The 14,715-nt window shown below is 36.5% G+C and overlaps 1 protein-coding gene across 1 annotated transcript in view; it reads right to left on the bottom strand.

Moving 5' to 3' along the window:
- Positions 1–387: 387 nt before the first annotated feature.
- LOC124170380 overlaps positions 388–14,715 on the bottom strand; it is a 263,025-nt gene continuing 248,697 nt past the window's right edge. Inside the window, exons 2-7 of the mRNA XM_046549103.1 lie at positions 8,233–8,996; positions 7,162–7,329; positions 4,028–4,147; positions 2,538–2,675; positions 908–1,027; positions 388–483 (exon numbers count right to left, since the gene is read on the bottom strand). Of these exons, the coding sequence (XP_046405059.1) occupies positions 388–483; positions 908–1,027; positions 2,538–2,675; positions 4,028–4,147; positions 7,162–7,329; positions 8,233–8,775 (1,185 nt within the window). The 5' untranslated portion in view covers positions 8,776–8,996. The remainder of the gene's footprint in view (positions 484–907; positions 1,028–2,537; positions 2,676–4,027; positions 4,148–7,161; positions 7,330–8,232; positions 8,997–14,715) is intronic.

The raw sequence follows: 14,715 nt of genomic DNA, 5'->3' as shown, positions 1-14,715 counted from the left end.
CAAAAAGGATTTGTGGGTACTCTGCAAAGCTCTAGAAACAGTGGGAAGGACCGCATGAGGTAGTTACCAGGATCAATGATGTGGTGTACACGATCAAGAAACCTCCAAGAGGGAAGCAAAGAGTAGTCCATTTCAATCGCTTGGCCCCTTTTCATGGCTGTAATGGAATGGAGAAAATACAAGCAGCTGAGATGCAGTGCACATTGGCATCTGAGGGATTTAGGGGTGACATTGATCCTCAGTTTCCCCAGAAGTATTATGTGATTAATGGTACATGTCGCGACTAGGGTAAAACTTTCAATGCTTGCCGCTCAGTTGAAGGAGATGTTGAGACTGATCATATGACTTCTGTTGAGGGACACCTTATAATGCATCGAATGGCGTATTTCAACCCACAGATGACTTCGCCACCAGAGTAAGAAGAAGAGCATGAGGAGAAGGATATGGGTGAGGAGAGCTGTATGGAGGAAGCACAGCCTGAGTCTGCCCACATTGAGCCAAAGACTTATACTACCCTGGTGTGATCTAGTGGCCCTGAAAGTGGATGATTTGATACATCCAGTGGGTCAATTCCTGGTATCTCCGCCTCTCATGGCCCCTGCCCACTTAATTATAAAAATTCCTTGTGATTTTCTAATAAAAATTGATGAAAATCAATGAAATAGTTTCAAACCTAAAAATAACAGTAAGATAAGCTACCAGTATAGTAAAATACACCTAATTATTTTTCGCAACGATTCATTCATTTTAAATGATTCGTTCATGAAAAACACAGCATTTCTGCTCCTGTTAGGTCAAGGGAGGAAAAATGTCTCGCCTTTCTGCTGAGTGGTGCTGGGGATGTTCCACCCGAGAATGGATTTGTGTCATCGCACAACTGAGCTAAACAATGCAAAAGTACACTCACCACGTCATCCGTTGCCAATGGATCCGTGACATCAGTCGAAATTCTGGCAAGGTTTCGTACGTGCAGCATGGGATAATTCTCTTCCATAAGATGGTCTCTGTTCTCCTCTTTCACATGACACTAAAAGAGAATGCTGAGTGTCACTAAATATAGGTCAAACAATAAAAATAACCCCTATAAAATAATAATAAAACCTCCTCTACTAGCTGAGACCACTTCAGCTAGCCAAAAGCATGTATGTACTCATAAGTTTTTTTATGACTCCTTGCTTGCAGTTCAACTCCAGTAGTATTTAACTGCTCTTTCCATTATTTATTATTTCTTACAGATAATTATCTCAACAGTTCGAGGGATGGAAATCCCATCTCTTTTTCTGTTGCTAGTATTTTCTTTCAGCCAATTACAATGCATAGCCTCTACCAGTAATTGCAACACCACAATTGGCTCTCAACTGAATGAAAGTTGTAAATAGGGTAGTTTCCTTCATCAAAGAAAACAAAAGGAAATAATTGCAACTCGTTACCCACCATTAGTGTATTCACAGTATACTAATTATTTCGTTTTAGAAATGCTGGTTTAGACGAATGGCAATGGTTCATTTTTATCCTCATTTGAAAAGGTCCAGATTGGTGTCCATGCGATGCCACTCCACGTGACTTCACAGGGACCTAGTTTCTATAGGAGAAGATAGGAGTTATACATCGTCTGAGGTTACCAATGCACGCATGAGGCACAGAGCTCAGGAAAACATAACTTAATAATCACTTATTAAAACTGGATAGGGTCGGAAAGTTTTCTTCGTTTGATGAGGTATTAATAATCCTTAATTGAGCAAAGCGCTACCTGCAAGAAGGGTACTCAGCTACCTGCTAGCATCCTGCGACATATCAGCGCTAAGCCTCGCCTCAAGGTCACCTCACCGGGTGGGAGGGGGAACCAGAAATACGATGCACCGACAGATTTCCCGGCATTCATACTTATGCATCGCGTTTTCGTGCGCTTGAAAATTTTCACTTTTCATTTAATCACGAAAAATAGATACTGTCATTTAAAAATCTAAAAGCGTGAAATACGTACTCCAAGAGTAATAATCTTTCGATTTAGGCAATAAAATAATAAAAGGAAACCACCCCATTGCATGAAAAAATCCACAGAGGGAAAAAGTCATTCACCTACACCTGGATTCGAGCTCCAATCCCTCGATTTCCACCTGAGTGTTTTTAGCCAGTGAACATTCCAAGCCGTCCCCTCTGGATATTTGTGGACTATACTGCACAAGGTGATGCTGGAATGCTGAGCATATGATGCCAAAAGCACTCCAAGTTGTGCACATGGCACCACAGGCGGAGAGCAAAGTCTGAACTTTGAACACACAGAGGCGTTCAGTCTTGACTACTTTTAAGTACACCGGGATTAGCCACGGCAATAACTGTAGCAGGAGTCACCCACAAAGCACAAATTGTGAAAAAAATCCAAAGAGAAAAAATTCCTACAGTTTGTGCATTACGGTTTACTACATTAAAATTTATCACTTCTGATTAGCATTCAAGTCATGAACATCAGTCACCATGTCTCCTTATAGTATCACCTACACCTAAATATCAATAGATTAGATGAATGTCTGGCATACCTTGGCAGCATCTTTCTCCTCTAGGGATGGTTCTTCCTTAACTCCAACTAGCTTCCAGTCAAAGTCTGCCATGATGGCTCCTGTGCTTTCAGCCATACATTCCAACCGTTCTTCTTGGAAAGGAGTAGAGGTCAAAGGCTGCACAAGAATCCACATATAATAAGTACACAAATAATGAGAGAGTTAGAAAAATCAGGAAACACCTTGTTGAGTTACTCACAGGAATAAAATTAGAGGTTGATTTTTATGTATAGTGTTTGTCTAAATCTACAGTCTACTCTGCAAGCTGTCTCAAGGAAGTAATGGTAAGGAAATTTAACTGCTTAAAAATTGGTTTGCATGTTTGCCATTTGGTTATCTTTGCCATACTCATAACGCCTCTTTTTTGCACTGCAAAATTTGTGAAAAGCCAAAAATGATCCTCAGAGCAATATTCTGGAGATGTCTACCTCCTGATACCATCTTATTTGTAATGATGACTTATCTGTAGGGAGTACCTGGCATATGATTTCAGTACCCATGCATTAAAACATATTTACAGAAAACATATATATTCAATATCAGAGAATTTAGTTAGAGATTTAGTGCATTTCGGGTTATACATTGTTTCATTAACATCAACTTTGGCAAATAAAAATAATACTCATTTTCATATTTCTATGTCATTATTTCAAAATGGCCACTTAATAAAATTCTAAAAATGGCCTATTTCTTTGATCCCAGGGAAAAAAGTCAGTTTTCACTGGTTTATAATTTTTACACTATCATGGTGGACGTTTCTTGTAAGAGATCAATTTATTGACAATTTCTGGAAATATTATTAAAGAAGTTGAAACTTCAATTGGTAGGGAAATATATATGCTCCCATTGTTGGAAAACCAGAAAAAAGTGCCAAGTTCAACATTTTTTAAAGCAATTAAATACTTTTTACTGTCCAGGGTAATGAGTTTCATCAACATTCATGGTATGTGGGGTAGGTGAGACAAATTCAGTCTTAAGTTTGTTGCTTTTCTTTGTGGAACCAGGATATTGGAAAAATCTCATTTTAAAGATATTACACCATAATCATTAATATTCAATGATAATTATAGCCTCAATTTGCAATCAAAACCATCTCTTAATATTTTTAGCCTCCCTCATTCATTCTACATTTTGACTTTGCTCTTGACCCATCTGAAAAGAAATTCTTGTAGCAAACATAGCCCATGCATGGTGCTCTGCAGCACTTCTGTCTTAACTGTCTTGGAGTGAATGTGGCATTCATTGGATCGCAGCAGCAAAGAGCAAAGTTGGGTGGCAGAACACACCTATTCTTTTCATTACAATGCATAGTTCATTTTGAAGGATACAGTCAAAAATGACACCTCTGTACTCTATGATCCAACTTTTATCAACTTAGGGAAAATGTTGAGTTTTCCTGGGAATATTTAACCAGGGAATGAATTTGTTTGATAGCACAACTGCACTGAACCACGCAAGAGTACACTCACCAATTCATCAGTTGCCAATGGATCTGTGACATCCCTTAAAATTTCCAGTGGATCTGGTGTGAACATCGCTGGATACTTTCCTTCACTGAGAGGGTCTTCGTTCTCCACTTTCACATGAAACTAGAATAGAATGCTACATGTCACTAAATTGAGGCAAAATAATAGTACTAAGACCCTCTTCAACACATTCAATGCAAGCCCGATTTTCATTAAAGTGATCAAAATTGGCCAAAATAACAAGAAAGAAAAATAGCAGGAGGTTTCTGCAACATAATTTCCGTTCAAATACTGCTGTTACAAACGGCGCACATGGTTCGAAAGAGGGAAGCTTGTTGAAGGCCATACACACCATCGGAAGATTCGGAAGTGGATATTGGTTACATATAGAGGTGGAGAAAGGGCTCCCAGCCCTACTAGCAGAGCACGTCAACTGAGGTGCTCCGCACTGATTGTGTTGATAATTACAAAACTTCCTTTTTCACCTCAAGGCCACTCAAGCTGACCAAATGCATGTAATCATGAGATTCTTGTCACTCCCACTTCAAAGATAGGAACATTTAGTTCAACCTCCACAATAATTTTACGATCCTTTCCATTATTTTTAATTTCATATAAACAATTATGCTCAATGTCATTTCTTTTTTTGATCCAAATCATGACACCATAAAAATTCAATGGATTAGAGAATGAGTTAATACTTTTGAAATTTTGATACTTTTTTTATTTAGAGCATGACCTTTAGGAGGCGCTTAAGCATTTTTTCTTATTATTTTAAGGAGTTTTTTATTGGAATTCCATAACAAAGCAAAATATTCAATTCAGGCTCTAACCAATGAATTTACAATATTTAGGCATTAAAAACACATACTGAATATTAATTACTTTTTGATCCAAGCTGCTAATAGATCTGTAAAATGAAGTTAATATTTCTGATGGCATATTCCACCAAATACTTAAGTTTTCTATGATATATCTTACGAGTTAATGCAATATATACTTAGATCTGTAAAATGAGGTTTATATTCCGGCGGGCAAGATCCACCAAATCCTTAAGTATTCTAGGATACTTCTTACAAGTGACGATTGGTACTTATATAATGATATCCATCTTCAATCACAGTTTTACACCTACCTCTTGAATCACAAAACTTCATTCCATGCTACGTGTAAATTTGAGCTTTCTTACAATAATGAATGAATTAAGGGTGAATAACCCATATATTTATCTTCACCACCCCAAAAACAGTGCCTTTAAAGGAGGGAAATCTAGCAAGTGTTAAGAAAAGATGATCATAATCACCAATATCCCGGATATTAACAACTTAACAACGATCACACGAACCCACGACCTTCAGTTAGTCAGGCAAGTACTTTATTCTGCCACCACTTCTGAGACCTGCATTTTAGGTAACACTGCAGTAAGTGTAGATTGTAAAATTCCTACTCAATACTGGCAATAGAGTGTTTAAGGTTGCTAGAGAAAGCATGGAAAAGCTATGAATTGAATTACCTTTGAAATGCACCCTGTAGTATTTATAGAGGGCAAGAACCTAACAATCTTCCTTAACCCTCATATGGATTCTATGCACCGTAGAAGAGCTCTTAGTTTTCCTTCTTTCTTACCATCTATAACCCATACTTTTTTTATCTCCCACCAATCCAGTAGTGAAACCTTATCTGCCGCACTACACCACATCACGTTTACCCGTCCATCTCTAAGGAAACGTCCTCAGTGAGGGAATGGGGCTCTGCGGTACGAAAAAAATACCAGCTCTTCTAGCTCCACTCCACAGCGGCATTGGGTTATTTGACACGTTGCTTATATCCCATATTCTTTACATTTCAAAACCCATTAGACCTAATTTTTTTTAAATTGCAGGATATAAGCTACCAGAATATTCATAAGATTTGTCTTGGTTGCCAGAATCACTGTAAAAATTACAAAAGTAACACTTTTCTCTTTTCACTTCACCTGCACCTGTTCGATTATTAATGTTTAAGATCTTAGCCTTCTATGTACACTGCTAAGATATAGCATATAAGGGGACACAGGGAAGCAAAATTACATATCACATGGTCCTCAAGACTTATTCGGCCCTCGTTTTCAGAATAAATAATAAGACAATGTAAACATTAAAAAGCGGAGTTTTTCCAGCGCTGCATATCAAAAAAAGTATTCCAATCATCCATCACACACAAAATTAACACTTTGCGTGCCATGGATGTAATATAACATCCTTTTAATCTTTCTGAAGAATGCCATTGATGTAATATTACGTCTGTCTATTCTATTGACTTTGTTTGCGTGAAGCCATAATATTTCCCCGCGGTCCTTTTCCAATGCACTGCTTAGTTGTTCTGTTTTTTCATTGAATTGTGTTCTTCTTACCTTTTCTGTGCTTAAAAAGAGGTGCCATGAGTTTTCGCCAGTTCCTTAGTTGAGGTAAAGCAGGAAGATGAGAAACTTCATATCAGTTTTCCTGGATATCACACAATTACTTATACCGCCTATTTTTTAACAGAGCGCGACTCCCGAGTTTCAACAGATTATCATCAACTTCAGGTGCAAATTATGATTTGTTTATCTTATTTTTTCCTTGTTACTCGATGAATTTTAAAATTTACACCAGAATAGGGGAAAAGGATGGGTAGGGATTGAATTTTGTAGAGATTATTACTTCATATCAGTTGATATACATAGAACTGTGTTCTACTTTGCTTTTCCTATGCCTATAAAGAGGTAACATGAGAGTTTAGGCACGTTTCTTCATCAAGGTGAAGCGGGAAGATTGAACAAACAGGGAACTATCTTGAGACCAATCAGTGTTATACATAAGAATATTTATTAGCTTGCAAGCAAACTCAAGCTATCTAAGTTCATTTGCCATGCAAATTTCTGCCATAAGATTAACACTGTTCCGCAACAAACATCGCCACAGGTGTAAATAGATAATAGTGATTAGGCTATTTGACTCACATAAACTTGCTGTTCCGTACAACGGAGAGTTGTAGAATAGAATTGGGAATAGTATCTATTCATGTCAGGCACACCCATTATCATTATACAGATGAGAAATTTACACAACACAAGGTCGTACAACTCAGGTGTTACTGTAGGTGAGAATAAAACTTACCAAAGCATCTGGTCTCGTTTCTAGGCAGTTTGACACAGGAATGTATACTTCAGTAGGTTGGAATGCACATGGGAGCTGTGAAGTGCCTTCATTCGCACTTTGCAAGCAGTCCTGTGAGTAAGTAGAAGACCGTAAATTGTCATCACCTGTCCCCTCTTCTTTGATACTCTGCAGAGAAAGTAATGGAGATAAACAGATCACCTTCTTAAAAGTTAACAAATTAGGGGCACACCCAAAAAAAATGAAACAGGATTATTGAAATCTTACCTCTAATACTAGAAAAGATTATGTTAGTTTGAAGGGCCATGCATGCATTGCTAATCCACTCCACTTGAACTGCATTTAGGACAAAAGACCTAGAAAACACTGTCATGAGGCATTGGTGAGGATATTTCAGGGTGACAATAGTAAACGTACAGAGGTATGGTTATTAAGGTGTACTCTTAAGCTAACATTTTATTCTTTGGTTTATTTAAGAATTCTACCCAAATAACTGCTGAAGACGTGAAGCAGAGAAGGGTCATTTTGGCTGAATACCTGAGCCTCTTCCATGAATTACCAAGCAGCAAGGGAAATTTCAACATTGGGAGAGAGAATGAGATTTAAAAGTATTTTAGCAAACCAGCTTTTCCCACCGACCAGGTAACAGGATACATATTGGAGAACAACACACTCCCTGAACACTTAATAGGCTAGCAATACAGAATCTTAATACTTCCCCAATACTACGCACTATTGACTGCCATCAAAATGATCCCTCCCTTCTCAGATGACCTCTCAGCACTAAAATCTGTTAACAAAATGGAGTCTCTTGCGGTAAAATTAGAAACAGTTAAAGAAGGTTTTGAAAACATGCAATCAGCATGGCCACAATGCACGCACTTCCCCTTACCTTTCTATCTGCAACCCATGCATCCCAGACCACAAAAGTCTTTACCACATTCTGCTTTCCTATTACTCAGTGGACCATTACCATAACAAAATTATGTCTCCTCACTCTTTAATAACTTTACCACATGTGTTCCACTAAACTTCACTCCCACCTTTTCCCTGGTGCTCTCAACAACTTACCAGGCTGCCTCCAGGATTTGATGCTGCTAGCCAGGGTGCATCCATCAGCAATGAACATTCTTTGCACTCTACATCAGAACACTGAGCTTCAGTGATGGCCATACTAAGCACAAAATCCATGTTCTCCTGTACTTTTCTAAGACACTGGAAGGCCTCATTGTTCAGTAAGTCGATTGCATGATGACACCAATCAAATCCAAGGAAAGGGTTAATGCAAGCCCCTATTATTTTACAACAATAATTTATGTCATCAGGTAACTTGGCCATGAAATTCACTATCAAGTTCCCACCAGTAGAGTGAGTTAACCTCTGAACATTGACCAAATCTTGGTTTTGTGACGGCAACATGTTTTTCCCACAAAAGCTGTTCATAAATCGATACTCCTTCCATGCTATAGAAGATGGTAGAGAGGTAATTACACATTCCTGAGATTTTATGAACACTTTCACCGTTTTTTGTTCACTGATCCATTCAGGAAGTCTTCCCAGATGCACTACCACATTATCAGTTTTGGAGTATAATGGTGATTTATATTGATTCATGATATCCTAATACAAATTTATAAACACTGCAGACAAATCAAACAGAACTATCTGCTTTTTAGTCAACAAATAATTTGCATAAAATTTGGGATGATGTTTGAGATCAATCTGGCACTAGTTGCAATGTAAAATATGAACATCAACAGCTGTGCATCACTTCCCAGGAAGGGTATCATTAAATGTCCATGGCTTGTATTTTAATAGCAGCAGGCTGACAAACCCTGAAAAGATAAACGTTATTATACACATTCAGATAAAATAAATTCACAACAGTAAAAGACACTGCCCAACATAGTAATGGAAACCCATGGAGACACTGTTATCTTATTATGATACATGTTATTATATCTTGCTTACCAATTACAAACAATTCAAAAATGAAGAAGTGGGAAACCTTCCAATGCAGTGAGTGGATATCAAACGACGAGGTTAATGACCAAAGGTCATCAGGAAAAAGGTCCTCATTCAAAGAATTCAAGATTATATTGTACATACGAATGTGATAAATTTAATTCAGAGTGTATAACTAAACAAGAAAACCAATTCTGAAGAGCTCTTTTGCCTGAACAAAGCAATCAATTTCAAAGCCACCAGAAGCATGAGAGACAGTACACAGCTGTGATGGGTCATAAAAATCCTCTGTTCCATAGTGCTTCATTCATTGCATGTTAGTTTATATCTCATTATAATTATTGCACTTAAATTCATGTTCCCCAAGTTTGCATGCCTTTATATCCCTTATTCATCATTCCAATGACTCACAGTTTGGATGCAAGGACGCTAAAATTATTCCCATCTGTTTGAGAGTGACAAATTTTAAAAACCATGAAAATTGAAGATGATGCTTTAACGATGCAAATGTCTGCTAGCTTTAGAACCAATGGCTGAATTGAATACCTATTGGTACTGTTATGCAATGCATAATGTCTTCAATGCAGCTGGTAAGAGTTTATAAAAGAGAGAATCAGTCAACCTTAACCTTCAATTATTTTAGGTAAAAAAAACTAGTGCTGTTGCTGATCACACCATCACCCATGTAATCTCCTTTAACATATGTATGCATGCTGAGGCATAAACATAGAGACCAAAAATAAACCCCAATGCCTACTACAGAAAGAATGCTGAAAAATTAAGGCTAAATCATTTGGCTTAATTTCAATGATTCAGGAGCAGACTTAAGCATTTGGTCAATCTAAACTGGAACTTAGCTTGTCACCATTTCGTACCACTGAGCATATCATTCTGTGAATATTGGCCCGTGAAAAGTTGTTTCGTCTGAAAGCTGCCTTAATGTAGCGCTGGCTGCATTCCACGCCATAGACGGCACACCATCGGGCCACACTGAGTAAACATACAAGTTTTCTAACAAACAGTACCCAAAGTATTTGCAACCGAGTAAAGTGATCTCCCAAATATCTGAGTGTGGATTTGAGCTGTGGATGAAAGGAATTTCAAAAACTCTATCATGAATTAGACTTCAAATTTCATAGCAAAAAATGATATATTTACAACTAAGTCCATACTCTCATTTTAATTTCTTTCCTTCTCGGGAGTAAATCAGACCATGCAAATGAAAAAATTCCTCCCATAATATTTTTGTTTCTATTTCAGGTACCCCTCACTTCACTATAAACATGTTCCTATGGAGTGTCATGCTAGCACATTTCATGCTAAGTGAGATGTTTTTAATGCATAACAATATAATTTATATCCTGTGCACCACAAGATGACTTTTCTGGGGCTATTTTAGATTTTAGAGCAAAGTTGCTAATGCACAGTGATAACAAAATCCAGGTAATTATTACCTTTTGTAGAACCATTTACTTCATACATTGGATTGTGTTCTCCTTCGATTTTCTCATTCTAATTAAGAGGTGACAGTAGGTTTAGAGTTAGTGCTTTAGCTGAGTTAAGCATGAATTTTGCTTGAACATTTACAGAACAATCTTTCATTCCAGCCATGTTTTACCAAATATTATTGCCTTGAAAAAAGAATTGAGATTGTTTACCATTGGCCTACAACATTAGATACAAGACATTTCTCCTAGGAGATAAGCAGTGTTTTAGTGATTTAAAACTAAGAGTGACTTAAATCAAAATAATTACGGTTACGCTTTTTGCCTCATATCATACAAGTCATACCCCTGAAGTTTGCACAATTGACAGTGACTTCCCGCAGAAATATTTCCACTAGGCGAACTCACTTCCTTTCTTTCACCAAGAACTTAGTGCATCTGGAGGTTTTTTATCTCAGGTTTCACAATAGATGAGAAAGAAACTGACCAACACCTTGGCTCTCAGTAGATTACAGTCCGGTACAGGAATGTGTGTCACAGTTGTAAGGACAAAGCATGGTAGCTGTGAAGTGCCTCCAACCGCATTTTGAATGCAGATGCGATTGAAGACACTTCACAGCCCCCATGCAGTCCTTTGTCTCCGAAGAAAAATCCAACTCGTCACCAGCCGCCTCCTTTCCTTTCAGAGAAAGTACCTATGATAAGCAACTCACCTCCATCAAAGTAAATAAAGGAAAAGATGCTCCTAATCTTGATGAAACAGGATTTCTAAATATTCTTTATATACAGTCAACTAAATATTGAGTATTGTCCATCTCTTTGCTAAATGGCTTGAAAACTACCGAACCAAATGAAATTAAATTTGGCAGGAAGAAACTAGGTAAACATGATTCTTATTCAGGCAATGCAACGACCTTTGAGCCCTCAAAGGCCTTAAAGTAGGCCCTTTCACAGAAAAATATATTATGCATATGGATTAGAGTATTAGACGTCATGCAGATATGGTTTTATTCCCTTAATTTAATTTAAATTATATTCATAACAGCAATGTTGATGAAGGTTGTCATTTTCACATTTAAGTGCATGAAAATAAATTTTTTATTCCCGCACTCAATTAGAAAATCAGTAATTTCTGAGTAGAGTTATAAACTATCAATATCACTTAACATATTTTATTTAAGCCCAAGTCTTACCATAGAAACCATTGACAAAGCATATTCTTTCATTCTTGATCTCTTCTTTATGTCTAAAGATTATCTCTGGGGCTTACATCATTATGAAAAACATACTTACTGGCTTACAGAATTTTATTTTCTACTTTCTATTATGCATGTGAATTGATTAGAGCATAAAAACTTAAAAGTGGTGAAGCACAAAAAACTTATTTTACATAGTAAAAAATGTCCAATATTGAATTCTAAAAAATGAAATTAAACTTCTATAAACAAATTAACTAAATATATCTGACATACCTTCATGGACTTGTTCCATTTGTATGCAAATTGCTAATTTGTGACATCATAATCACGTTTATTATATTTACATCAACTTCGACTGTCCAGATTACCATAGATTTTACTTAAACCAGCATTGTGAGTTCTATCGTTACAATTTTAGTATGCCTGCAAATAACCAACCCTTTTTTTAAACAGTTGTGATACACTATATCTAGGATAGAAAATTTTAGATTCTAATTCCACTATTCTTCAACCAAACCATAGAGATGAGTGGGAGTAATACCGTTAATTGCCTACTTAATACAGTTGCAAAAACGACACACATATTAATCTTCTATGCTAAAAATATTTTATTTATCATGGTTTTTTTCAAATAACTCTTATAACTGAAAAAAAACAATAACACAGCAATCATGTGCAAAAAAAAATACCCACCTCACTCTTTTCAGGCCTGCGTACACCATGCATGCACATGTATAAGATAATGTGTGGGCGATTTTAGTGGACCAGAATGGAAAAAGTACATATGTATGAACCATATTAGAACAGGTTCTATTTTTTCTTCATGCATTTATACGACTTGGGTGGTCAAACTGCATTTTCGTGTCCATTTATGCATTCCTACATGAAGACATTAACTAGTACAGGTAAGTACCATGTAAACAGGCCTTTACTGTTGCACCAAGAACATTATTTAAGAAAAAAGAAACCTCAAAGTCATCTTCTCTTACAAAATTATTTCATTAAAATATTTTTTTAAATAACCCTGATATTCATATCCTTAAAACTTGCAAAACCAATCATGCAACAATTATGCATTACCCTCTAAGCTTTTCTTACACAGAAAAAAGAAATATAATAAGTTTACATGCGCTTGGAACTAAAATTAACCACCGATCAACAAACTACTTTCAAGGTCTCTCACATTTCATTATTTAGCAGCATATGGTCAGAAGTTTCTTTGTTCTGAAAAAAATGGAGTATGGAAGAGCCATGTGTGTGAATTCCCTTGCTAAGTTGATAAAGGGTGAATTCGAATCCCATACTTTCCTGAATATCATTGTCTATTAAACACTATGTTTTACCAGAAGATGAAATGTCTTCAGTCTTTGGCACTGAAAAACCAACTGCAACATAAATAGCATCCTGCCAAGTGCTCAAAGATAAGGAAAAACCATTTATTAGAATTTGGACTTGTTACATTTTTTCCGTAGACCATGGACGAGGACCTTTCATGTGCCCTATTATTGTAGATTACCAAAAGGTATGCTAAATTATCTTTTGACCGTTAATGGTAGCGCCTTTATAGTTAGTATTCCAATTAATGGCCACCCGTAGTACTACAACATTATATTTCCCCAATTGTATCACCAAGAATTTAATCGATTAAAATATAGAGTTAATCCTCACAACTTTATAAAACAAATATTTCAGTCCGCAAAATTTATCTTTCAAGATTCCTCCTGTTTTCGACAAAAACCGAAGGGTGTCACCCTTAACTCTGCCATACTTACACCACGTCAGTCATCAAAAAAGAAAAACTACTCACCCTGCAGCAAATATTCGGCAAACTTTCTGTCAGAACTGCGTCTGGTGATGATAAAATCTTTTTCAAAACACTGCATTCCGTAAGTTTCTTCAAGCACACTGGTCTGGTAGTGGGCAGGCCATCTCCCACAGCAATCTGAGATATTATTAAACAAATTATTAACGTATCACAGCGATTAAATTCATGTAAATATCACTTGACACTCTGTTTTATTCTCCATACACTTTTTTTACACCCACTTCAAGATGGCTCTCTCATTAACAATTCATTATATATCTTTTATCACCATAGCATCGTCTCAAACAAAGAAATATAAGAAATCAAAATAAAAGCAAACATGCTCACAAATAAAAAAAACAACAAATGAACTTAAAAACAGAAAATAAACTAAGCGTTTACAAAAGTGATTTTGGTCATAAAGGCACATGCATCATTATACATCAACAGATCTCGTAATTATCTTGGAAAAAACAAAATGAATGAAGCACCATTGTAAAGAAAATCGATAGCATTTAATGTGCCACTCACATATAAGCCGACTGACTGATGTAGGGCATACTTCACAGTTACTATTGCATGCTACATCCGAAGTGAATATGTTGTAATAATAATCATGATTTTTCCTACTAAGTCAGCAATTCCTTCCTGAAGATTCCGTGAAAATCCCGCTGGTGCGACTCATGTTTTCACTTCAAAATCTCATTCACTGTTTAAATCAGGTACATCGTCAAAGACATCATCTACTCACTGACAAAGATCTCAAAATCACACAAGGAAACTACATTCAAGACGTTGATGTTTGAAAATGAAAATACTTATGATTATTATGCTCAACGAAAGGACCAACGACGCCAACAACGAACAACAATCGCCTGAGTGACATTTCACGACTAAATAGCAAGGGCTGAGAATATTTAAACAATTTATGACATGATTGTAAATATTAAGAACACAACATGCACGACAAAGATCGATCCGCAACGTTTACTTGTTAATACAAGAACATGCCAAGCCTCAGATCAGAATCGATGATATCTAGTTATCATTTTATCCGCAAATAGCACACCTATAGAACAGGCCAAGCATCCGCGTTTAAGACAAATTTCTTTCCATTTGAAAAAATAAAGGGATATTTAAT

Source organism: Ischnura elegans, chromosome 13 (genome assembly GCF_921293095.1).
Source record: "Ischnura elegans chromosome 13, ioIscEleg1.1, whole genome shotgun sequence".
In the NCBI taxonomy this organism is placed as follows: domain Eukaryota; kingdom Metazoa; phylum Arthropoda; class Insecta; order Odonata; family Coenagrionidae; genus Ischnura; species Ischnura elegans.
Note: the sequence above shows the minus strand (reverse complement) of the source record. Positions and strands in the feature narration are given on the sequence as shown.